Here is a 19,066-nt window from a genome sequence, read left to right as displayed (position 1 = left end):
ACTATTTCATTGTTACAACACTAGGGCTAAGCTCTTATTTTTCTAGATCTATAACTATATTAACAATGGTTTCCATAGCACAGCCTTAGCACACTAAAAGCAAAAACACAGCAAGCAAATGCTAACCCAATAATCATTTTATAATAATTTTTTCTTATATTTTCTAATAAAACTCCTTCATCCCTCAAAAATGCTCTATATCTACTAGGGCTTTTATATAATCAGGTTCTTTATGCTATTTTATGATTAAAATATTATAAGCAATCATGCATATTAGTACCAAGGGCATAAATGCATTTGGCTAACAAACTACCAGCAAAGGAGTTTAAATTAAAACACTCCTTTCACCCTAAATAATCTCATAAAATACCACCACCCAAAAAACTTATAGATTAAAGTTCTAAATTGATTCTTATTTGGAAAGAAATCTGGGAAGGCCTTTTCCTATGTTACAGAAATTAGGGAGTAGTCTATTAAAGCAAGCATCAGAAGAACAGATATCATCTTTAAGGTGAGCACCGAGGGCAGCATTGGGGCAGCTTTTCGGAATCCTTGAAAACCTGATCCACCTTGCCGGTCAGGTTTTCTCCCTCATGACCTTGTCATGGGTAGGATCTCGTGTGCTGGCTCCCAGCATGAGGGGAATCCTGTTTGCTGATGACTGGGTTTGTGTTTCATCGTGTTGGCTGTTGGGTGAGGCCTCCTCCACTGGGTGATGCAGGTGTGAAGAGCAGAGGCCTTTATGGGACTTCTCACTAACAGACACTGCCTGGGCTAGGAGTCTTATGGCAGTCTAGAGTCTTGTCAGCGCTCCCACTGCAAAGGCTCTGGGCCTGATCTCTGGGGGGGGGGAAGTGATATTTCACAGGTGGCTTGTAATGGCATTAAACGGAATAAAAACAAACACACTAAAGCAAGAAACAAACTACAACTCCCAGAAAAATGGCAAATACAGAATCAGGCAAGTACTAACAAAAAAATGGGAAATATACACATACATGTACACACAGAGACAAAACCAAAAGAGTGAAGAAAAAAAAAAGTAGAAGAGATTGATCCAGTGAGCAAAGGAGAGCAAAAATGATATCAACTAGTTATTAACAAATCTGACTGAAAGTGTAAGCTGGAAAACAAAACCAAAGCCATGTATCAACTGGGGAATAAAACAACTAAAGCTAAACAGACTAATAAGCATAGTAAGGATAAGCAAGAAACAGAAAAAAAAGAAAGAAAAGCTAGAAAAGCAAATTTAAATAGAGGTAGATAAAGAAGTTTTACATACATTAAAGAAAAGTAACAACAGAAAAAGAATAAGAAAAGCAAACAAAAGAATATATGTGGAAAAATAGTGATAATAATTTTTTTAAAAACTTTGAAAATGAAAAGAGGAAAACAACCCTCAAAACCATAAAAGACCAACGTAGAGGCAGAAGTATTTAAAGGAAATTAAATGTGTTGTTAAAAAAAAGTTCTCAAAAGTGTAAATAGATTTAATTGTAGTATTAAAACCAACAACTACAACAACACAGAGCAAAAATCAAGTAAAAATTTAAATACCTAGTAGCAACTACAAAATAAGTTAAAATATAAGAATAATACATATTTTTCTTGGGTGAGCTGTCAGCATCCTTTTCCTCAATGTGAGTCACAGTCCACCTCACTTCCCTAGGATGCCCTCCAGTTCTGGGCTGGTCTCTTACCTGTTGTGGCGGCAGCTCAGGCTATTGTCAGGAGGTATGTGACTATTAGGGATATTTCTAGCTTCTGACAGCTCTGCCAGGGAGGATTGAGCATGGAGGTGACACAGATGCTTGAATTATGGGAACCCTGGCAATGCTAAGCGTGCAGGGAAGCCACCTGACTCAGCTGCAGGAGCTGTGGCCCTATTAGAGTCTTTCCCTAGCTTCTGGCACCTGGCCATCAGAGGGCCTCTTTGGCTGGTGGTTCTTCTCTGTTGCTTGACCCCTTCAAGCACTTACAGAGCCCCCCTGTTGGGGTCATTCTCTGTTGTTCATCGCATTCAGGGACTTAAAGATCACCTTGGCTGGGGTCCTTCTGTGTTGCTTTGCACGTCAGGTCCTTAAAGGGCCACCCTCCCTGCTTTGTTTCCGCAGTCTGGTGCTGATATGTGCAGAGAGAGAGGGTCAGAGATGGCTCCATCCTCTGTGTCTGACTCAGCAGTATCACCCTGCCTCCAGGTTAGCTGGCTTTCCTTCATAAACATTTCCCACTGCGCTCTCCTCTCTGAGGTTCCCTCACACCATCTCCCTTCAGTCAACAGCAGACCTTGCCCTGGGACTGCTTTCCAATCTCTGTGTTCCAGCTCCAAGCTGCAGCACTTTCTAGGGGACTTGCGTCCTGTCTGGGGTATGTGTGGCTGTGGCAAGGATCGTCTGTGTGATCCTCACTCCATTCAGACTCACACAGATCAGCTGCTTCACTCTCCAGCAGCCTCAATGCTTCACCTCTGTCACAAACATTTCCCTCCCCTGCAGCTCTGTTCCTGCTTCAGTTCCCCCACCTCAGGTGCAGATCCAGTTCTTCTCATTCTTCTCGTTTTACCCTCCTTCCTTTGTCCTACTGAGTGTTGCATGGTTCTATATATCTTTTTCTGGTGGTCAGGTTCTCAGCTGGTGTTCCGCAAGATCTTCTGTGTCTGGAGGTGTATTCCTGACGTATCCGTGGAGAGAGATGTACTCCGCGTGCACTTACTCTTCCACCATCGTGGATCTCAGTGTATGGTATAGAGCCCACACCTCACTCTAAGTCAGGTTTGCTGTGGGTGGGTGTCCAATTTCTTTTGTTGGGTCGGGATAAAAAGCAATGGATATTTTATTCTTCTCATTTGAACATACTTCTCACTTGATCATTTTTCTTGACTCACTGTGTGGATATCTGTGCATTAGTCTAAACATCCACTTCTCCTAGTCTTCACAGACTAGCCTCAGAAGTAGAACCTTTCCATAATTCAGCCTTTTCAATCAGCCTGGCCAGAATTTTGGATGCCTCTCTAACCTCTCTGCTCAGCCAAACTTCTGTGTTTGTAGTCAGCGTCCTCCAGGAGTCTAGAGTATGCAGTGATCTACACGTCAGAATACTTGTGGAGCAGGCAATTTGGAGTTAATCACCTCGCTCACTCTGCACTGAACTGGGGAGAGGAGCTGTGACAAATGCCTGCATGCTGCTTCACACCCTGTGCCTTCTGCACCATGCTTTAGCTCTCGGTAGTCCGGAGGCACCATGCAAATTGTGGGCTTCATCAGCTCTCAGGGACAGGTTAGTTAGAAGCCAATTCCTCAGGCAGAGCTGGAAAAGATGAAGGTCCCGATGTGCCGTCTGCCTCCTTCAATGGAGTAACTAGGAGTTGCTCACTCTGCATTAAGCTAGGGGACGACCTGTGAGAAGTGCTGGTACAGATTCATAACTGCCACTTCATTTCTGTGATCCCAGGAGACTGGAAATGCTAGGCCTCCCAGAGGCGCGCTAATTGGAAGCTGGACCCTGGACTAGCAGTTGCAAAATCAGAGACCTAGATTAGGATCAAACTCTTTGCTCCTCCAGGAGAAGCTGGGTGTTTAGTGTTCCCTTCAAATTGTATGGTGCTCTGCTGCATGGATTTTATTGCGGGAATGTGTCTTAGTTTTCCCTGCCGCTTAGGATTTGGCATTTTCTCACTTGCCTTGAATGCAGAACTTCCCGTCTACTGTTTCTATTTTGTATAAAAGGAACTGATTCACACATAGCTGTTAATTCAGTGTGTCTGTGGAGAGAAAGGGAGGTCAAGGTGGCCTATTCCCCGCTCTTACTAATACCACTGCATTGTTCCCAAGTTATTTGTGTTGGGCTTGTTTGCTTTTCTGTTTTCAATTTTAAGTAAAAGCAATTATTGATTTTCAGCATTCATCATTACTGTTATTGCTATGTAATTTTAAAATTCCCCTCAGCACACTTTTGTGTCACCTCATAAATCATATAAAACTTTACTTATCATGGTTTCATTTTCATTCAATTCAAAATATTCAAACTTTTCTCTTTTGATATCTTCTTTATCCATGAAGTACTAAAAAAATTACCTGAATTCTATGAAGATATCTAGTAGGAGACAGAATTGTACTTTTCCAAGTTTAGTTATTCATGGTTTGAAGGATCATCTTTTTGTCCTTAGTAGAATGAATGCATGTATCGATCTTTGTCATCTTCATTGAACTCCATGTACTGATATGGCTTTAAGCACCCAGTTTTGATGACAACATTTCAAATTCTCAGAGACAACGGCTGGGGTCACTGTGGTGGAAGATTCTGTGATTGTCACCTGATTTGTGTTCCAGGTTGTGTAAGAGTTCCAGACTAGACTATACTTTCAACAAGTCCCAGGAAAGGGAACTCATTGCTAACAGATTTCTGATATGCTGTGGGATTCCAGATCCTTTAGACAAACAGATTTCTAATAATTTCCTAGAAGGGATTCAGAGTCTTTTAAATCTTGCTTTGTTCTAGAAAATAGAAATCAAGTGTTTTGGTTTAATATCTTTGGAAACTCACAGTTTTTTTTTTTTTTCTCTTACACAGGACCTTAAATGATCAGAAGTTTTCTTAGTTTATAGTCATAAACGACTCCCCTTTTTTGTATCATTACCTTATTTGGGTCCTTATGAAATGTGTGTCAAATATATGCTTACCTGTTCTTTATGCTTTCTCCCTTTTAGAAAGATGTTCAAAAGACAAAGTAAGAATTGAGAATGGATTTTTGTCTGAATCTGCATTTACATATCCCCTAAATAAACAAACAGAATATAAGTGTAAACCAGGATATGTAACAGAAGATGGTAAGACATCAGGATTAATTACATGTCTGCAAAATGGATGGTCAGCTCAACCTGTATGCATTAGTAAGTAATTCATTATCTTAGTATTCTTTATCCTGAAGATAACTATACAGAAGTACTCTTTAACTTTGTTCTTTTATCCTTTTTTCTTTCTTTTTTTTTTTTTGCTGGTGCAGGGTCATATGAAGTGTTTTGTGGTTCCATGGCTGTATTTTAAAAGATCAATTACAAAGCTTTGGAAAATGTATCTTTTTTTTTTTTTTTGCCTTTAATGATTAATTACTAGTGGAGTAGAATATCATTGTACTATTTAGTTCAACGTTTTGTCACTTTAAAACATCCTGTGACTAAAAACTAATTTTGCTAAGAGCCTTACCTCTATTCTGGGATAAGTTATTTTATTTTCAGCTGAGACCTTTATGCTGATTGCATCTGCTTTTATTTTAGGGGACTCTTAAGCCAGAGTCTCTGCTCCTAAGCCTAAAAGTTATGTTGTTAAGCAAAGATTTGAGGCCATGGTGCATAAGCTTCAAATAATATGATATATAATTCATATGTTTGAATCTCTAGGATAGATATCCTTGTGAAAAATTCTCTGTTAGGAAATCTTCATAAACTTCTAGTTAGTGGAGACAGAGAAACTTTTGAATCTCTAGGATAAATATCCTTGTGAAAAATTCTCTTTTAGGAAATCTTCATAAACTTCTAGTTAGTGGAGACAGAGAAACACTTCTAGACAAAACCAAATTCTCCTGTGCTGAAGGTATTTCCTGTAGCACCACATAGATATTTATGAAGATTTTCTAAGAACAATTCTTGAGTTTGTCTTATTCATCCCAAAGCTACACAGTGATATTTTTGAAGTGATATTTTATATATTCACTTTAAGTGAAGTGGGTATTTATAATATCCATTTCTACTCTTTCATTTTATTTTCTCCTTGTCTATATTTGCTTCAGGCACTACACCCTCAAAATGAAAAAAGGTGCACATATTGAACTAATTTTATTTTAATATATGACAATTTTCCATTCTAACACTCTTTTTATGAAAAATGTCTCTATTATTATATTTTACTAGTATAATTTTGCTTTAACACATTATGAAATTTGAAGTAAATTATTTAAATTATTAGCATCAGTCTATGGTGTTAGTGAAAACAGATTGTTTATAACATATTTTCTTGTAAGTAGCTATAGATAATAGAACTATGTCTGTATTCAACCTTGATAAATATAAAAGAATATACAACCACTAGAAATACAGTTGGAAAAGGAAAATCAGCATGTGAATTTAAAAAAAATTATAGCATCTTTAAAAATTAACTTTCCTTTTGAAAATTACTTTTTTTAAATTAAGTTTTCTCTGGCAAATATGTCACAACTGCTAATAAATTTGGCATATGAATTCAGAAAATGCTGTTATGAAAATAGTATAATACTTCTGTAATGGCTTATTTTAATACTAGCTTTGGAAAAAATACATAAGTATAGCAACTGAGGAACATGTTCATAAAGCAAATAATTCAGGAACATTAAGTGTTGAGAAAAATGTTGCATAGAAATACACTTTTTTTCACTTTGAATAATTATTTCAGGACAGTGGTATATCACTGGAATCCTTGTCTTATTTTTAATGATTAGGGCATACTAATTGGTGAAACCCTTTTCCCTTGAGATGAAACTCAATAAAACTGCCCACTAAATAATATTAGAAATGAAATCGTAATCCCATTATCCCATAGAATCCTGTGACAGGCCAGTATTTGAGAAGGCCAGAGCCAAAAGTGATGGCACGTGGTTCAGGCTGAACCACAGGCTGGACTACGAATGTCTTGACGGGTATGAGAACCGAGATGGACGCACCGCAGGCTCCATAGTATGTGGTCAAAACGGCTGGTCCGATAAAGCTGCATGCTACGGTAGGTGCTCTTTTCCAGATGTTCCTTCCTTCAAGATAAACAGAATTTAGCAGTAATTGTCAGAAGTGTTTTATTTTTACCAAATTACACTGATCTAGAATCATCTTTAAGGAATGATGCTTCCTTCTACTTTAATGTAAACCAGAAGGAGGGGAAGTTTTAAAGTCCAATGACTCACTCAATATCAAAATGACAGGGTCTTGCAACGGGTTCAAGTATTTTGCTCCTGACTTTCTGTTTATACCTCCTACCTTATTGTTAACTTCTGCAGGTTTTGACAGGGCTTTTTATTTTCTGACTTTGACAAGTTCTGAGGACAATGACATGGATCTCTTTTATTTTGCCAATCAGAAGTGTTTTTTCCAGGGTTGGAAAAAGGGCTTCAGTCTCTGGTAAGCTGAGTGTGAATGTTGAGTGTCCCAAGTCAAGGGAAGAATTATATGCAAACTTTGGCAGAAAAGTAATATTTGGAAAATATCAAGGTGGGCAGATTCTACTCAATGAGAGAGGATTTTATGAGCTGAAGCTGCTATGAGGCAAAGGAAAGATGATCTGGGTTATTTCAAGGCATATTAACATTGATTGATTTTATGATTCATGAAAAGGCATAGGGAATTTTAAGAAAAGGAATGATATAATTTTATCTAGATTTTTGAAGGCTGCTTGTGGATTTTTCTGTATGCTGTGCTTATGATGGACAAGAGAAGACTTAAGAAACCATGTGGGTGAAAAAGTGTGGGGATTAGACAAATTCTTGGCTGAAGTGATGCAGAGCAGAGAATAAATTTGGGATATATTTTCCTTGTAATAAATGCAGATAACATTGCTAAATGTTGGTTGTCAGAAAGAGCAAAAGGTGAAGGGACTCATGTTTTGAATACCATTTTCTCATGAGCAAGCAAGAAAATGGAAATGACTTTGTATGTCATACTGGCAGGAGAAAGAACACTCTCACAAAAGCATCACACCTTTGACCTGAACACGATGTGGTTGGGCCAGTGGGGACCATAAACATTGGCTACGTCAACTGCAGTGTTGAGTGCGTAGGTTTAGCCAGGGGATACACACGTGAGATTATCACTCTGTAAATAATAACATCAGATTGGGAAAGGATGTAGAATGAAAATAGAAGAGAGTTCAAGACTGAGTTCTGAAGCTTCCAACACTGAGGCATCTGACAGAGGAGGAATAGATGGCAATGTGGACAGAAAGAAAGGAGGACCCGGAAAATTTAGGGGGAAAAAATGTCAGAATGAATATTGCATAGATTGGGCAGAAGAAAATGATTTAAGAACAAGGAATAATAACTTGACTAATAGTAATTCCTATGGAATTAGCCTGAAATGGTTCTATATCCAATTCCACCATTTGCTAAGTATGAATCTAAGGGCAACAACCTATTTGAAGCTTGGTTCACTCCTCTGAATCTGTAAAATGATTTAATATTTACAAATGTTCTAATATTTCAAAAGATCTTTTAGTTATTAAAATAGCTTATTCATATAAACTTCTTGTCATAATGCCTGCCATGCAGTTTACTCAAGGAAATTGTAAACTAACTACATTAGAATAGTTATACTAATGAATACTTCTAATTCCGTTAATAAGCCAGGTTAAAAGACTAAAATTGTGGTGGATTTGGCTACATGGAAGCCAACAATAATTGTGAGAGAGACAGTTCCAGATGGAGTAGACAGGGAAAAACCTACTTAGAACCTGCTAAATAAATTATTAGTAAGAAATGCAATACAGAATGTGGACATAACTCTTTGAAAAGGCTTGATTGTGGCAGAGAACAAGAGGTTCAGGATAGACACACAGGATTTCAGATAGACACACAGGGTGAGCTTGTTATAGAAACAGGCCAGGCTTGTTCAACAGTGTCCAGAGCCCAGGTAATTTCATTTTTAGGCTGTCAGCAAGCACCTAATATGTGCCAGAAGTTGGCTAAGAGTTCAGTTCAGTTCAGTTCAGTTGCTCAGTTGTGTCCGACTCTTTGCGACACCATGAATCGCAGCACTCCAGGCCTCCCTGTCCATCACAAACTCCCGGAGTTTACTCAGACTCATGCCCATCGAGTTGGTGATGCCATCCAGCCATCTCATCCTCTGTCATCCCTTTCTCCTCCTGCCCCCAGTCCCTCCCAGCATCAGGGTCTTTTCCAACGATTCAACTCTTCGCATGAGGTGGCCAAAGTATTGGAGTCTTAGCTTCAGCATCAGTCCTTCCAATGAACACCCAGCACTGATCTCCTTTAGGATGGACTGGTTGGATCTCCTTGCAATCCAAGGGACTCTCAAGAGTCTTCTCCAACACCATAGTTAAAAAGCATCAATTTTTTGGCATTCAGCTTTCTTCACAGTCCAACTCTCACATCCATATATGACCACAGGAAAAACCATAGCCTTGACAAGATGGACCTTTGTTGGCGAAGTAATGTCTCTGCTTGTTAATATGCTATCTAGGTTGGTCATAACTTTACTTCCAAGGAATAAGTGTCTTTTAATTTCATGGCTGCAGTCACCATCTGCAGTGATTTTGGAGCCCAAAAAAATAAAGTCTAACACTGTTTCCGCTGTCTCCCCATCTATTTCCCATGAAGTGATGGGACCAGATGCCATGATCTTTGTTTTCTGAATGTTAAGTTTTAAGCCAACTTTTTCACTCTCCTCTTTCACTTTCATCAAGAGGCTTTTCAGTTCTTCTTCACTTTCTGCAATAAGGGTGGTGTCATCTGTATATCTGAGGTTATTGATATTTCTCCTGGCTATCTTGATTCCAGCTTGTGCTTCTTCCAGCCCAGTGTTTCTCATGATGTACTCTGCATATAAGTTAAATAAGCAGGGTGACAATATACAGCCTTGACATACTCCTTTTCCTATTTGGAACCAGTCTGTTGTTCCATGTCCAGTTCTAACTGTTGCTTCCTGACCTGCATACAGGTTTCTCAAGAGGCAGGTCAGGTGGTCTGGTATTCCCACCTCTTTCTGAATTTTCCACAGTTTATTGTGATCCACACAGTCAAAAGCTTTGGAATAGTCAATAAAGCAGAAATAGATGTTTTTCTGGAACTTGCTCTTTTGATGATCCAGCGGATATTGGCAATTTGATCTCTGGTTCGTCTGCCTTTTCTAAAACCAGCTTGAACATCTGGAAGTTCTCGGTTCACGTATTGCTGAAGCCTGACTTGGAGACTTTTGAGCATTACTTTACTAGCATGTGAGATGAATTGTTCAGTAGTTTGAGCATTCTTTGGGATTGCTTTCTTAGGGATTGGAATGAAAACGGACCTTTTCCAGTCCTGTGGGCACTGCTGAGTTTTCTAAATTTTCTGGCATATTGAGTGCAGCACTCTCACAGCATCATCTTTCAGGATTTGAAATAGCTCAACTGGAATTCCATCACATCCACTAGCTTTGTTCATAGTGATGCTTTCTAAGGCCCACTTGACTTCACATTCCAGGATGTCTGGCTCTAGGTGAGTGATTACACTGTTGCAGGAAGGGGGACCCCTTCCAGGGCCCGAAACTGGGCTCTTGTCTAACACTCGGAAATGAATTGTCCGAGGAGACACATGCTGACAAAGCAAGAGATTTTATTGGGAAAGGGCACCCGGGTGGAGAGCAGTAGGTAAGGGAACCCAGGAGAACTGCTCTGCCGCGTGGCTCGCAGTCTTGGGTTTTATGGTGATGGGATTTGTTTCCGGGTAGTCTTTGGCCAATTATTCTAATTCAGAGTCTTTCCTGGTGGCGCATGCATCGCTCAGCCAAGATGGATGCTAGCAAGAGGGATTCTGGGAAGTGGATAGACACGCGGTGTTTCCTTTTGACCTTTCCCGAACTCTTCCGGTTGGTGGTGGCTTATTAGTTCCGTATTCCTTATCAGGCTCTCCTGTCATAAAACAACTCATGCAAATGGTTACTATGGTGCCTGGCCAGGGTGGGCGGTTTCAGTTAGTGTGCTTCCCCTAACAACACCATTGTGATTATCTGGGTCATGAAGATCTTTTTTGTACAGTTCTTCTGTGTATTCCTGCCACCTCTTCTTAATATCTTCTGCTTCTGTTAGGTCCATACCATTTCTGTCCTGTATTGAGCCCATTTTTGCATGAAATGTTCCCTTGGTATCTCTAATTTTCTTGAAGAGATCTCTAGTCTTTCCCAGTCTGTTGTTTTCCTCAATTTCTTTGCATTGATCGCTGAGGAAGGCTTTCTTATCTCTCCTGGCTATTCTTTGGAACTCTGCATTTAAATGGAAATATCTTTCCTTTTCTCCTTGGCTTTTTGCTTCTCTTCATTTCACAGCTATTTGTAAGGCCTCCTCAGACAACCATTTTGCCTTTTTGCATTTCTTTTCTATGGGGATAGTCTTGATCCCTGTCTCCTGTTGTGAAGAATACAGTGGGGGAAGGTGGTATGCCTTTCAAGAGCTTTCATGCCAGTATGGAAAAAAAAAAACAACATGAATTAAGGCAAATAATGAATCAAAAAGTAAAAATATTTCTATTATATTGTTCCAATAAGTGTATTCTAAGAACAAAAGAATCCAAGCTCTTAGAAAATAGAAGGGACTGAGGGTCAAGTTTATGTAGGAAGATGTCTATGCAAAGGAAGCCTGGAAACCATTTGTCAGCAGAGACACATGCCTTTGCAGCAGCCAAGGCAGCAAAGAAATTGGCTCATATTAAAAAAGATCAGATGGTAAAGAATCTGCCTGTGATGCAGGAGACTTGGGTTCGATCCCTAGGTCAGGACAATCTCTTGGAGGAGGGAATGGCAACCCACTGCAGTATTCTTGCCTGAAGAATTCCACAGAGGAGTCTGCTGGGCTGTGTAATCCATGGGGTCAAAAAGAGTCAGACATGCCTGAGAGACTGTACCTTCACTTTCAAAATTTCTGAGCCACCTGACAGTAAAATATCCACCTGCATCGCGGGTGACCTGGACTGGATCCCTGGGTCGGAAAGATCCCCTAGAAAAGGGAATGGCTAACCACTGAGATATTCTTGCCTGAAGAATTCCATGGGATTTTGGCGAGCTGCAGTCCAGGGAATCACAGAGAGTTGGACATGATTGAGCTACTAACAATTCTAAGTAAAGGGAAAGGCTTTCAAGATGATCATGGTTTTCCTACAGTCACTCTGTGAGAACAGCAGTTAGAAAACAGCCTAATGTCAAGATCTTTTTGTTTTTAAAGCAGCATTTTACACAGTATGATAAAATAGGAATTTTACATAAGACAAGCACAAAATATGTAAACAAAGTCACATACCATTAGAAGTATTGCTGTGTGGAAGTTTGGAATAAAGTTTTAGGAAAGGAATCCCAATGGTTCTCATCAAGAGTAACCTCTCATCTAAGCTACACAACTCAACATTAAAACAAAAGCAGAAACAAAGTTATGGATTTTGGGGGAGGGGGCATTACTTTTAAAACTAGTTAGCTTATATATAATTTTATGGTAATGTTTGAAGAATTTTAGATAGTATGATCCTTCTTCTTGGTGAGATTCTAATTCTTAAATTCCAATTTTGAAGTTTGTAAATTATTTAGCAATAGGAAGTTTCCAAATAAGAATAATGCAATTTTTGATAATATGTAGCAATCCCTGGTGGCTCAGATGGTAAAGAATCTGCCTGCAATGCAGGAGACCTGAGTGTGATCCCTGGGTTAGGAAGATCCCCTAGAGAAGGGAATGACTACCCACTCCAGTATTCTTGCCTGGAGAATTCCATGGACAGAGGAGCCTGGCTAGCTATACTCCATGGGGTCATAGAGGGTCAGACTCAACTGAGAGACTAATCCATGCACAACAATGTCACAAATTTCATAATTTTACACATTTTCAATGATAAGTTTACACATTTTTAAAATGAATCAGAATAATCAAACATATATTAATGGTTAAGATCATTTATAGGTACAATAAGTTTAGATGTTTGTGTTGTCATATACATAATCAAGACACCTAAAATATGCCTATGTGACCTTGAACATGTTTACTCATTTTGTTTCATGTTTCAATTTGATTTCTACACATGTAGATAAAATTAAGTGATTTTTATTGTACCTGTAACTCAAATGCAAGAGAAATGTCTCTCTTGTGTGTTCTAGTTTCCCAGTTATATTTTTTAAAATACCATTTTTTTATTTATATTCAATTTTAAAATTGTGTCTTTTTTTTTTAATTGTGAGAGAATATTTATACATTTTGAGACCAAAAATGTAGCATTATATTTTGTAAATGTCAGTGATAAAATCAGATTCAGTATTAACAAGTTGTCTTTACAAATAAATTATCAGGATGTATATGTTGCTGTTCAATACCTTAATATTTCTCAAAAGTCCCAGATTGTATATGAAACCTAAAGTGTAATTTTTTTTAAGGAAGAGCATTAATGTGCTGTCCCTCTGTGTATGCAGTACCCAGCACCTCATTTTATGTGACACAAATATTTATTTTGCAGTGATTAAATATTCTCACTCAATTATTTATCTTTTTCAATAGAAAGAGAATGCAGTATTCCCGAAATGGATACATACTTAAATGCTTATCCCAGGAAAGAAGCATTTAAAGTTGGAGATGTGCTGAAATTCTCCTGCAGTCAAGGCCGTATTATGGTTGGAGCAGATTCAGTTCAGTGCTACCACTTTGGATGGTCCCCTAAACTTCCAACGTGTAAAGGTAAATATTTATCTGACAGTTGTTGGAGCAAGAGTTGGGATTTCAGATATGAACCATTTAATTTCCCTCTCTTAATTTTCTGTCCACTTCCAGTGCATCTATAATCTAATATATTAAGCCAGAGATATACCCACCAAGGTGGAGAAGGAAATGGCAACCCACTCCAGTGTTTTTGCCTGGAGAATCCCAGACAGAGGAGCCTGGTGGGCTTCCGTTTGTGGGGTTGCACAGAGTCAGACATGACTGAAGCGACTTAGCAACAGCAAACCCACCAAGGACATGTGCTGGGTAGTAGATACCTCAGTTTTCTTTATTTAAGAAATTAACCTCCAGGTGCTTCTTGAAATCTGTGGTGGAGAATCCACAGAAATGCATGAGGAACCTGACACTGGTGGGATTTCTTGTTTGTTTTCCTTTTTCCTGCAATTCCACCATTAATATTGGATAGTTTATATACTGTGGGCTTTACCTCTAGTGTCCTCAAGTATGTCTAAAGAGTGTTAAAGTAACTTAAAGTCAGTTCAATCACACGTATCAAATAACATGAATCAAAGTTAAACTGTTCAAATGCTTCTCTCAAATGATATTTTTTTCAAAAAGTTTTCATGCAGCGTTTCTGTGGAATAAAAGTATTGCTGTAATTTATACACCCAGACTGAGTAATTGGCTTGCATATCTATTAGCATGTCTGGATAATGAACATGCTTTCTGAGCAAACACGGACTTCAATATGCTAGTTCAAGATGAGTAATAGAATTGGTAAACATGAGTCTGATGTAAACACTATTCCTTTTTCATTGCTTAAGAATGCTGAAGTATATAATATAATAAACAAAAGATCAGTTAGTGAAATAAATTTCTGCATTAGCTGGATTTTTCAGTGATAAAACAAACAATGTAACCATAATTTACACAATATTTCTACAGAAGGGAAAGTAAAATCGTGTGCTCCACCTCCTCAACTTCTCAATGGGAAAGGGAAAGAAATACACAAAGAAGAATATGCACACAATGAGGTCGTGGAATATGCTTGCAACCCCAGATTTCTGATGAAGGGTTCTCATAAAATTCAGTGTGTTGATGGAGAATGGACAGCTTTACCTGTGTGTATTGGTAATGTATTAAAATTAGTAATATTTAAAGGTAAATCAATATTTTTATTTGTATCCATATACACATTTAAATAATATTTTAAAGACAAGCATATTTTTGTGGATTTTCAGAGGAGGAGCGTACCTGTGGAGATATACCTGACATTGATCACGGCGATGTCAAGCCTTCTGTCCCTCCCTATCAGCATGGCGACTCGGTAGAGTTCAGTTGCAGAGAAGCATTTACAATGATTGGACCCAGATTTATCACGTGTATTAGTGGAGAGTGGACCCAACCTCCTCAGTGCATTGGTCAGAATACACATCTCAAATTGACATTTAGTATTTGCAGACATTCTGTTGAAACTTAGAGTTATCCTTGAAAATGTCAGATCTTAAATTATATAATGATCCCAAACATTTGATTTTTATAGTTCAATATGTGTCTAAAGAGGAAAAATATAAACTAGCAATAGAATTTTATGCATCTTTCTGTCCTGATGTTAACATTATTTATCTTGATAAGTGTGAAGCTAAATCTTACTGATAGGTACTCATGTGATTAGAATGTGAATACTAGTTACCAGGAAAATACAACTATCATTGCAGAAATGCCATTTTTGCTTTTATAGGATACTCTTTCTTTTAGAACATTTGAAACCAGGAATTAGAGTTGAGGGAATACCCTTTTGATACATTTCTGTAGGAATCTTGCCTCTCTCAAAGCTTCTAACAATGATAATTTCTCAGTCTGTTTCAAATTCTGCAAAGATAGTTTCTGTGCTGCGTAGGGTGGGCTCAAGCCCGCCCTGTTAGTAGGGGCACTCCCTCTATCATGGGAGGCACTTTGGGGGGAGGCCAGAAACCTGCCCTGACATATTTCCCTGTGAGAGACTCATCCTGACCTTTGGATGACTGAATCTTTGATGACTGACCAGGAGAATCAATCTTAGCTGCCTTCTTTCATTTTTACTCTTGGAATAGACTCTTTCCTGGAGTTTTCCTGGGCTCTGGGCTCTGCATTCAAAGAGAGCCCTGGGTGTCCAGGCCTATTAACTCCATTATATTTCTAGTCATTAATTATTGCAAGAAGAAGGTAGGGCTTAGGCTCAGGCCCTGAGTGAGGGCAGGGACTGATAGCTGTTTTCTGCGCCGACAGTATGTCGAAAGACCCATACTCAAAAGACCACTTGACAGACATTCAGTAGGAGTTTATTTAGTTAAACAATAAATTTTTCCTTATTAATCCCTAATTTTTGTGAACACATTCCTCTCCTAGGAATTGCCAGTTCTTCAAGACCAAACCTCATCTTTGTCCTCGTCTATCTCCTCAAATGACCTCAGCTCATTTAACTTTACATTCTACCTTATGCCAAAATGTGTGCTTCAATTATTACTCTTCTGACCTCAGAGCTTTCCTTGCAAAGGTTAATCCTCTACCTGTATTCAGTTTAATATACTCCCTTTTTCTATAATAGACCTTATTCCAGTTTTCTTCTCTCAAGGTTTATTTTGTAACTCTGTCTAATATAGCTTGTCATTCTTCCTACTATGCTTATTTTCTTCTAATAAAATAAGTCTGCTTTCCTTCCAGAAACCAGTCCATCTTAGGATGAGGCCCACAGTCACCACTGCTCCTTTTGAGTATACATCTTCCTTTGGCCACCTTTCCTTGAAGGATACTACTGATTTTGTGTCCTTTAATACTCTGAACAAATCTTAAAAACAGGGCTAATTCTCAATCCTCCAGGGTGTTTTGAATTCAGCTCCTTATTTTATTTTTTAGAGTTTCATTTTGAAATCATCACTTTTCTTTGACTTGACTTTTCCTTATTTTATTCATTTCACTTAACCTTTATCATTCACAAATCATTAACATATACTGCCAAAGACCTATACAGATATTTTGTCAAATTCAAAAAGAACCTCCAACTGCATTGAATTTATGAAATAGGTATCTATATAAAAATCTTTTTAGTCCATATTTAACTTATCCTGGAGCTGGAAAAAAATTGTTATCATGGCATTATATTGGATTATAGAATGATCTGATACATAACATAGTGTCTCAAAGACTCTAAGTGTATATACAAGATAGGTTGTAACTTTAAGTACCCATTTTCTTATTTCAAGTATTTGTTCATTTTTGGTGGTTAGGTAAAAGATTTGCTTAAAAGTTAAGATTCTGTACAAAACACCTCGGATAGGTGTTATTATTGGATAATAAAACTTGGATAGTTTTATTATTATGTTTCATTTCATTTCTTGAAAAAAATATATAAAATAACAACTTGGCATGCTATGTCCACAGATAATTGTTTTTATTTTCTTGTTTTAAGATTGTGAGTTAAAACTAATGCAGAGATGCTTAAGGTCAACAAGCAAATTATATGAACATTTGCACAGATTTCAAATTTGGGACCAAATTTATTCATGTGATGACTATTTGCTGTGTAGATCATCAAGAAGTATTCCAGTCAAAAAGGCAGAAATCTTTAGGATGGGTATTTTCTCTGAAATTTCAAAAACTGGACGCAGGACTCAGGCTCATGTATAGTTTTTCATCTCATGTAATTTGATCAGCAGTAACTTGGCTGCTGGAATTTGTAGGCATAAATGCTAACATCATTATTTTATTGACTCCATAGCTATTTTTCATTAGCAATTTGGTTCTTTAGAACTAGTCTTTTCAAGGGAATGTTTTCATTTTATAGCAAAAGATGAACTTAAGAAGTGTAAATGGTCAAAATTATTTCCACCTGATGGAGAACTGGCACATAAAATTGGATATGATCATAACACCAACAAAAGTTACCAATGCCGAGGAAAATCAGAACTCAAACACTCAATCTGTATAAATGGAAAATGGGATCCTAAAGTAGCCTGCAAAGAAGGTAATCTCTTGTCCGTAATGTTTTTAAAAATGTATTCTATTTCTAACTCGTAAAAGTAGTATCTTTGTGTCCTTCAAGGAAATTTAGCTATTTATCATTACAAATATTTTCCTTCTGCAAGGTAATTTAGAAGCTAATCAAAATACTGTGTCTAAATATTATTTGTATAATGTGCCTTAGTCAGCTATGTGACAAACCATTCAGAGACTTTGTGACTTTTAATTAACATCTGGGCAGTAGATGTGCTCATTTCTACGGGAAAGCCATTACTTCTGATTTTGTGTATTACACATTAATGTGCTTATGCCTATGCTGAACTATTATGTATTTATCCACATATCTATTTATGTATCAATCTATGTACCTATTTCTCTATTTGTTTAACTATTTTGAAAAGTCTTGAGTCATGTTGACACGATGAATTCCAATTGAATTGGTTCATTTCAGTTTTCCACTTTTCATATCTGTGTTTCTCTTCTCCGACTCTGTGACATCTTGACTCCCTATCCTCAATATTTTTACCAATTTCTACAAGCCTAGAATATCTAGAAAGAAGCTTCAAATCAATACAAAACCAAATCTATTGTCTAATATTCAACCTCATAATTCATCCTTTTATAAGGATCCCTTATAAAAATCATACCACAATAAAGCTGTATTAATGGAGAATAAATTATTTAGAAAAGCATAACTATTTGGGAATTAAACAACAAGCTTCTAAATAACTGCCATGCCAATACATAAAGTACATTGTGTATTATGGGCTTCCCACTGGTAGCTCAGCTGGTAAAGAACCCGCCTGCAATGCAGGAGATCCCAGTTCAATTTCTAGATCAGGAATATCAACTAGAGCAGAGTTAGGCTGCCCACTCCAGGATTCTTGAGCTTCCCTGGTAGATCAGTCTATAATCCACCTGCAGTGGGGTGGGGGGGGTACCTGGTGAATCCCTGTGTTGGGAAGATCCCATGGAGGCAACCCACTCCAGTATTCTTGCCTGGAGAAGCTCCAAGGACAGAGGAGCCTGGCAGGTTGCAGACCATGGGATCATAAAAGTGGGACATGACCGAGTGGCTAAGCATAGTATTATATGTTATACATTATATGTTTATGATTGCTTAGCCCTTGTGAGTTAACTTTTTTATAATTATAAAATATTTCTTAATTTTTGTCATGCACCTTGTCTGGAAATCTATATTAGCTTATTAAATATAATTAAATTAAAACAATTTATTATTTCATATGATGAAGGAATTCCCAACAAATTTCAAGGAATTTATGTTTGTAAATTATTCTAAATTAATAGTAAATATAAAAATAAAAAAAAAAGCTTGCTACACAACTGCATCTTTAAGGAAACAACATTTACAGGTAGTGAAGTATATATGTTCTACAGTTTCGTCTAGAAACTTTATAGTTTTATGTGAGTATATTTAAGTATGTTATCTGTCTTATGTTAACATTTGAGGATTGCATAAAGTAGGAGTTGATTTTTTATGGATGGATTTTCAATTATTTTAGCAATATGTGTGGAAAAGACTTTGAAGTGGAAAATCAATTGACTATGAAAATGTTGATTTATTTCTGAACTTTCTATTCAGTCATTTAACAATCTTCACTGCTGCCAAATTACCTTTGTAACTAGCCTTTTA

At 37.6% G+C, this 19,066-nt stretch overlaps 1 protein-coding gene across 3 annotated transcripts in view; it reads left to right on the top strand.

The window, feature by feature from the left end:
- Positions 1-19,066, top strand: part of LOC122707784 (complement factor H) — a 192,174-nt gene that overhangs the window by 57,012 nt on the left and 116,096 nt on the right. For all 3 annotated transcript variants that reach the window (XM_043923644.1, XM_043923640.1, XM_043923639.1), the window contains exons 10-15: positions 4,707-4,889; positions 6,571-6,747; positions 13,255-13,431; positions 14,359-14,544; positions 14,655-14,834; positions 17,237-17,416. In XM_043923644.1, the coding sequence (XP_043779579.1) occupies positions 4,707-4,889; positions 6,571-6,747; positions 13,255-13,431; positions 14,359-14,544; positions 14,655-14,834; positions 17,237-17,416 (1,083 nt within the window). The remainder of the gene's footprint in view (positions 1-4,706; positions 4,890-6,570; positions 6,748-13,254; positions 13,432-14,358; positions 14,545-14,654; positions 14,835-17,236; positions 17,417-19,066) is intronic.

Source organism: Cervus elaphus, chromosome 14, assembly GCF_910594005.1.
Source record: "Cervus elaphus chromosome 14, mCerEla1.1, whole genome shotgun sequence".
In the NCBI taxonomy this organism is placed as follows: Eukaryota; Metazoa; Chordata; class Mammalia; order Artiodactyla; family Cervidae; genus Cervus; species Cervus elaphus.
This window is presented reverse-complemented; position numbering and strand designations above follow the sequence as displayed.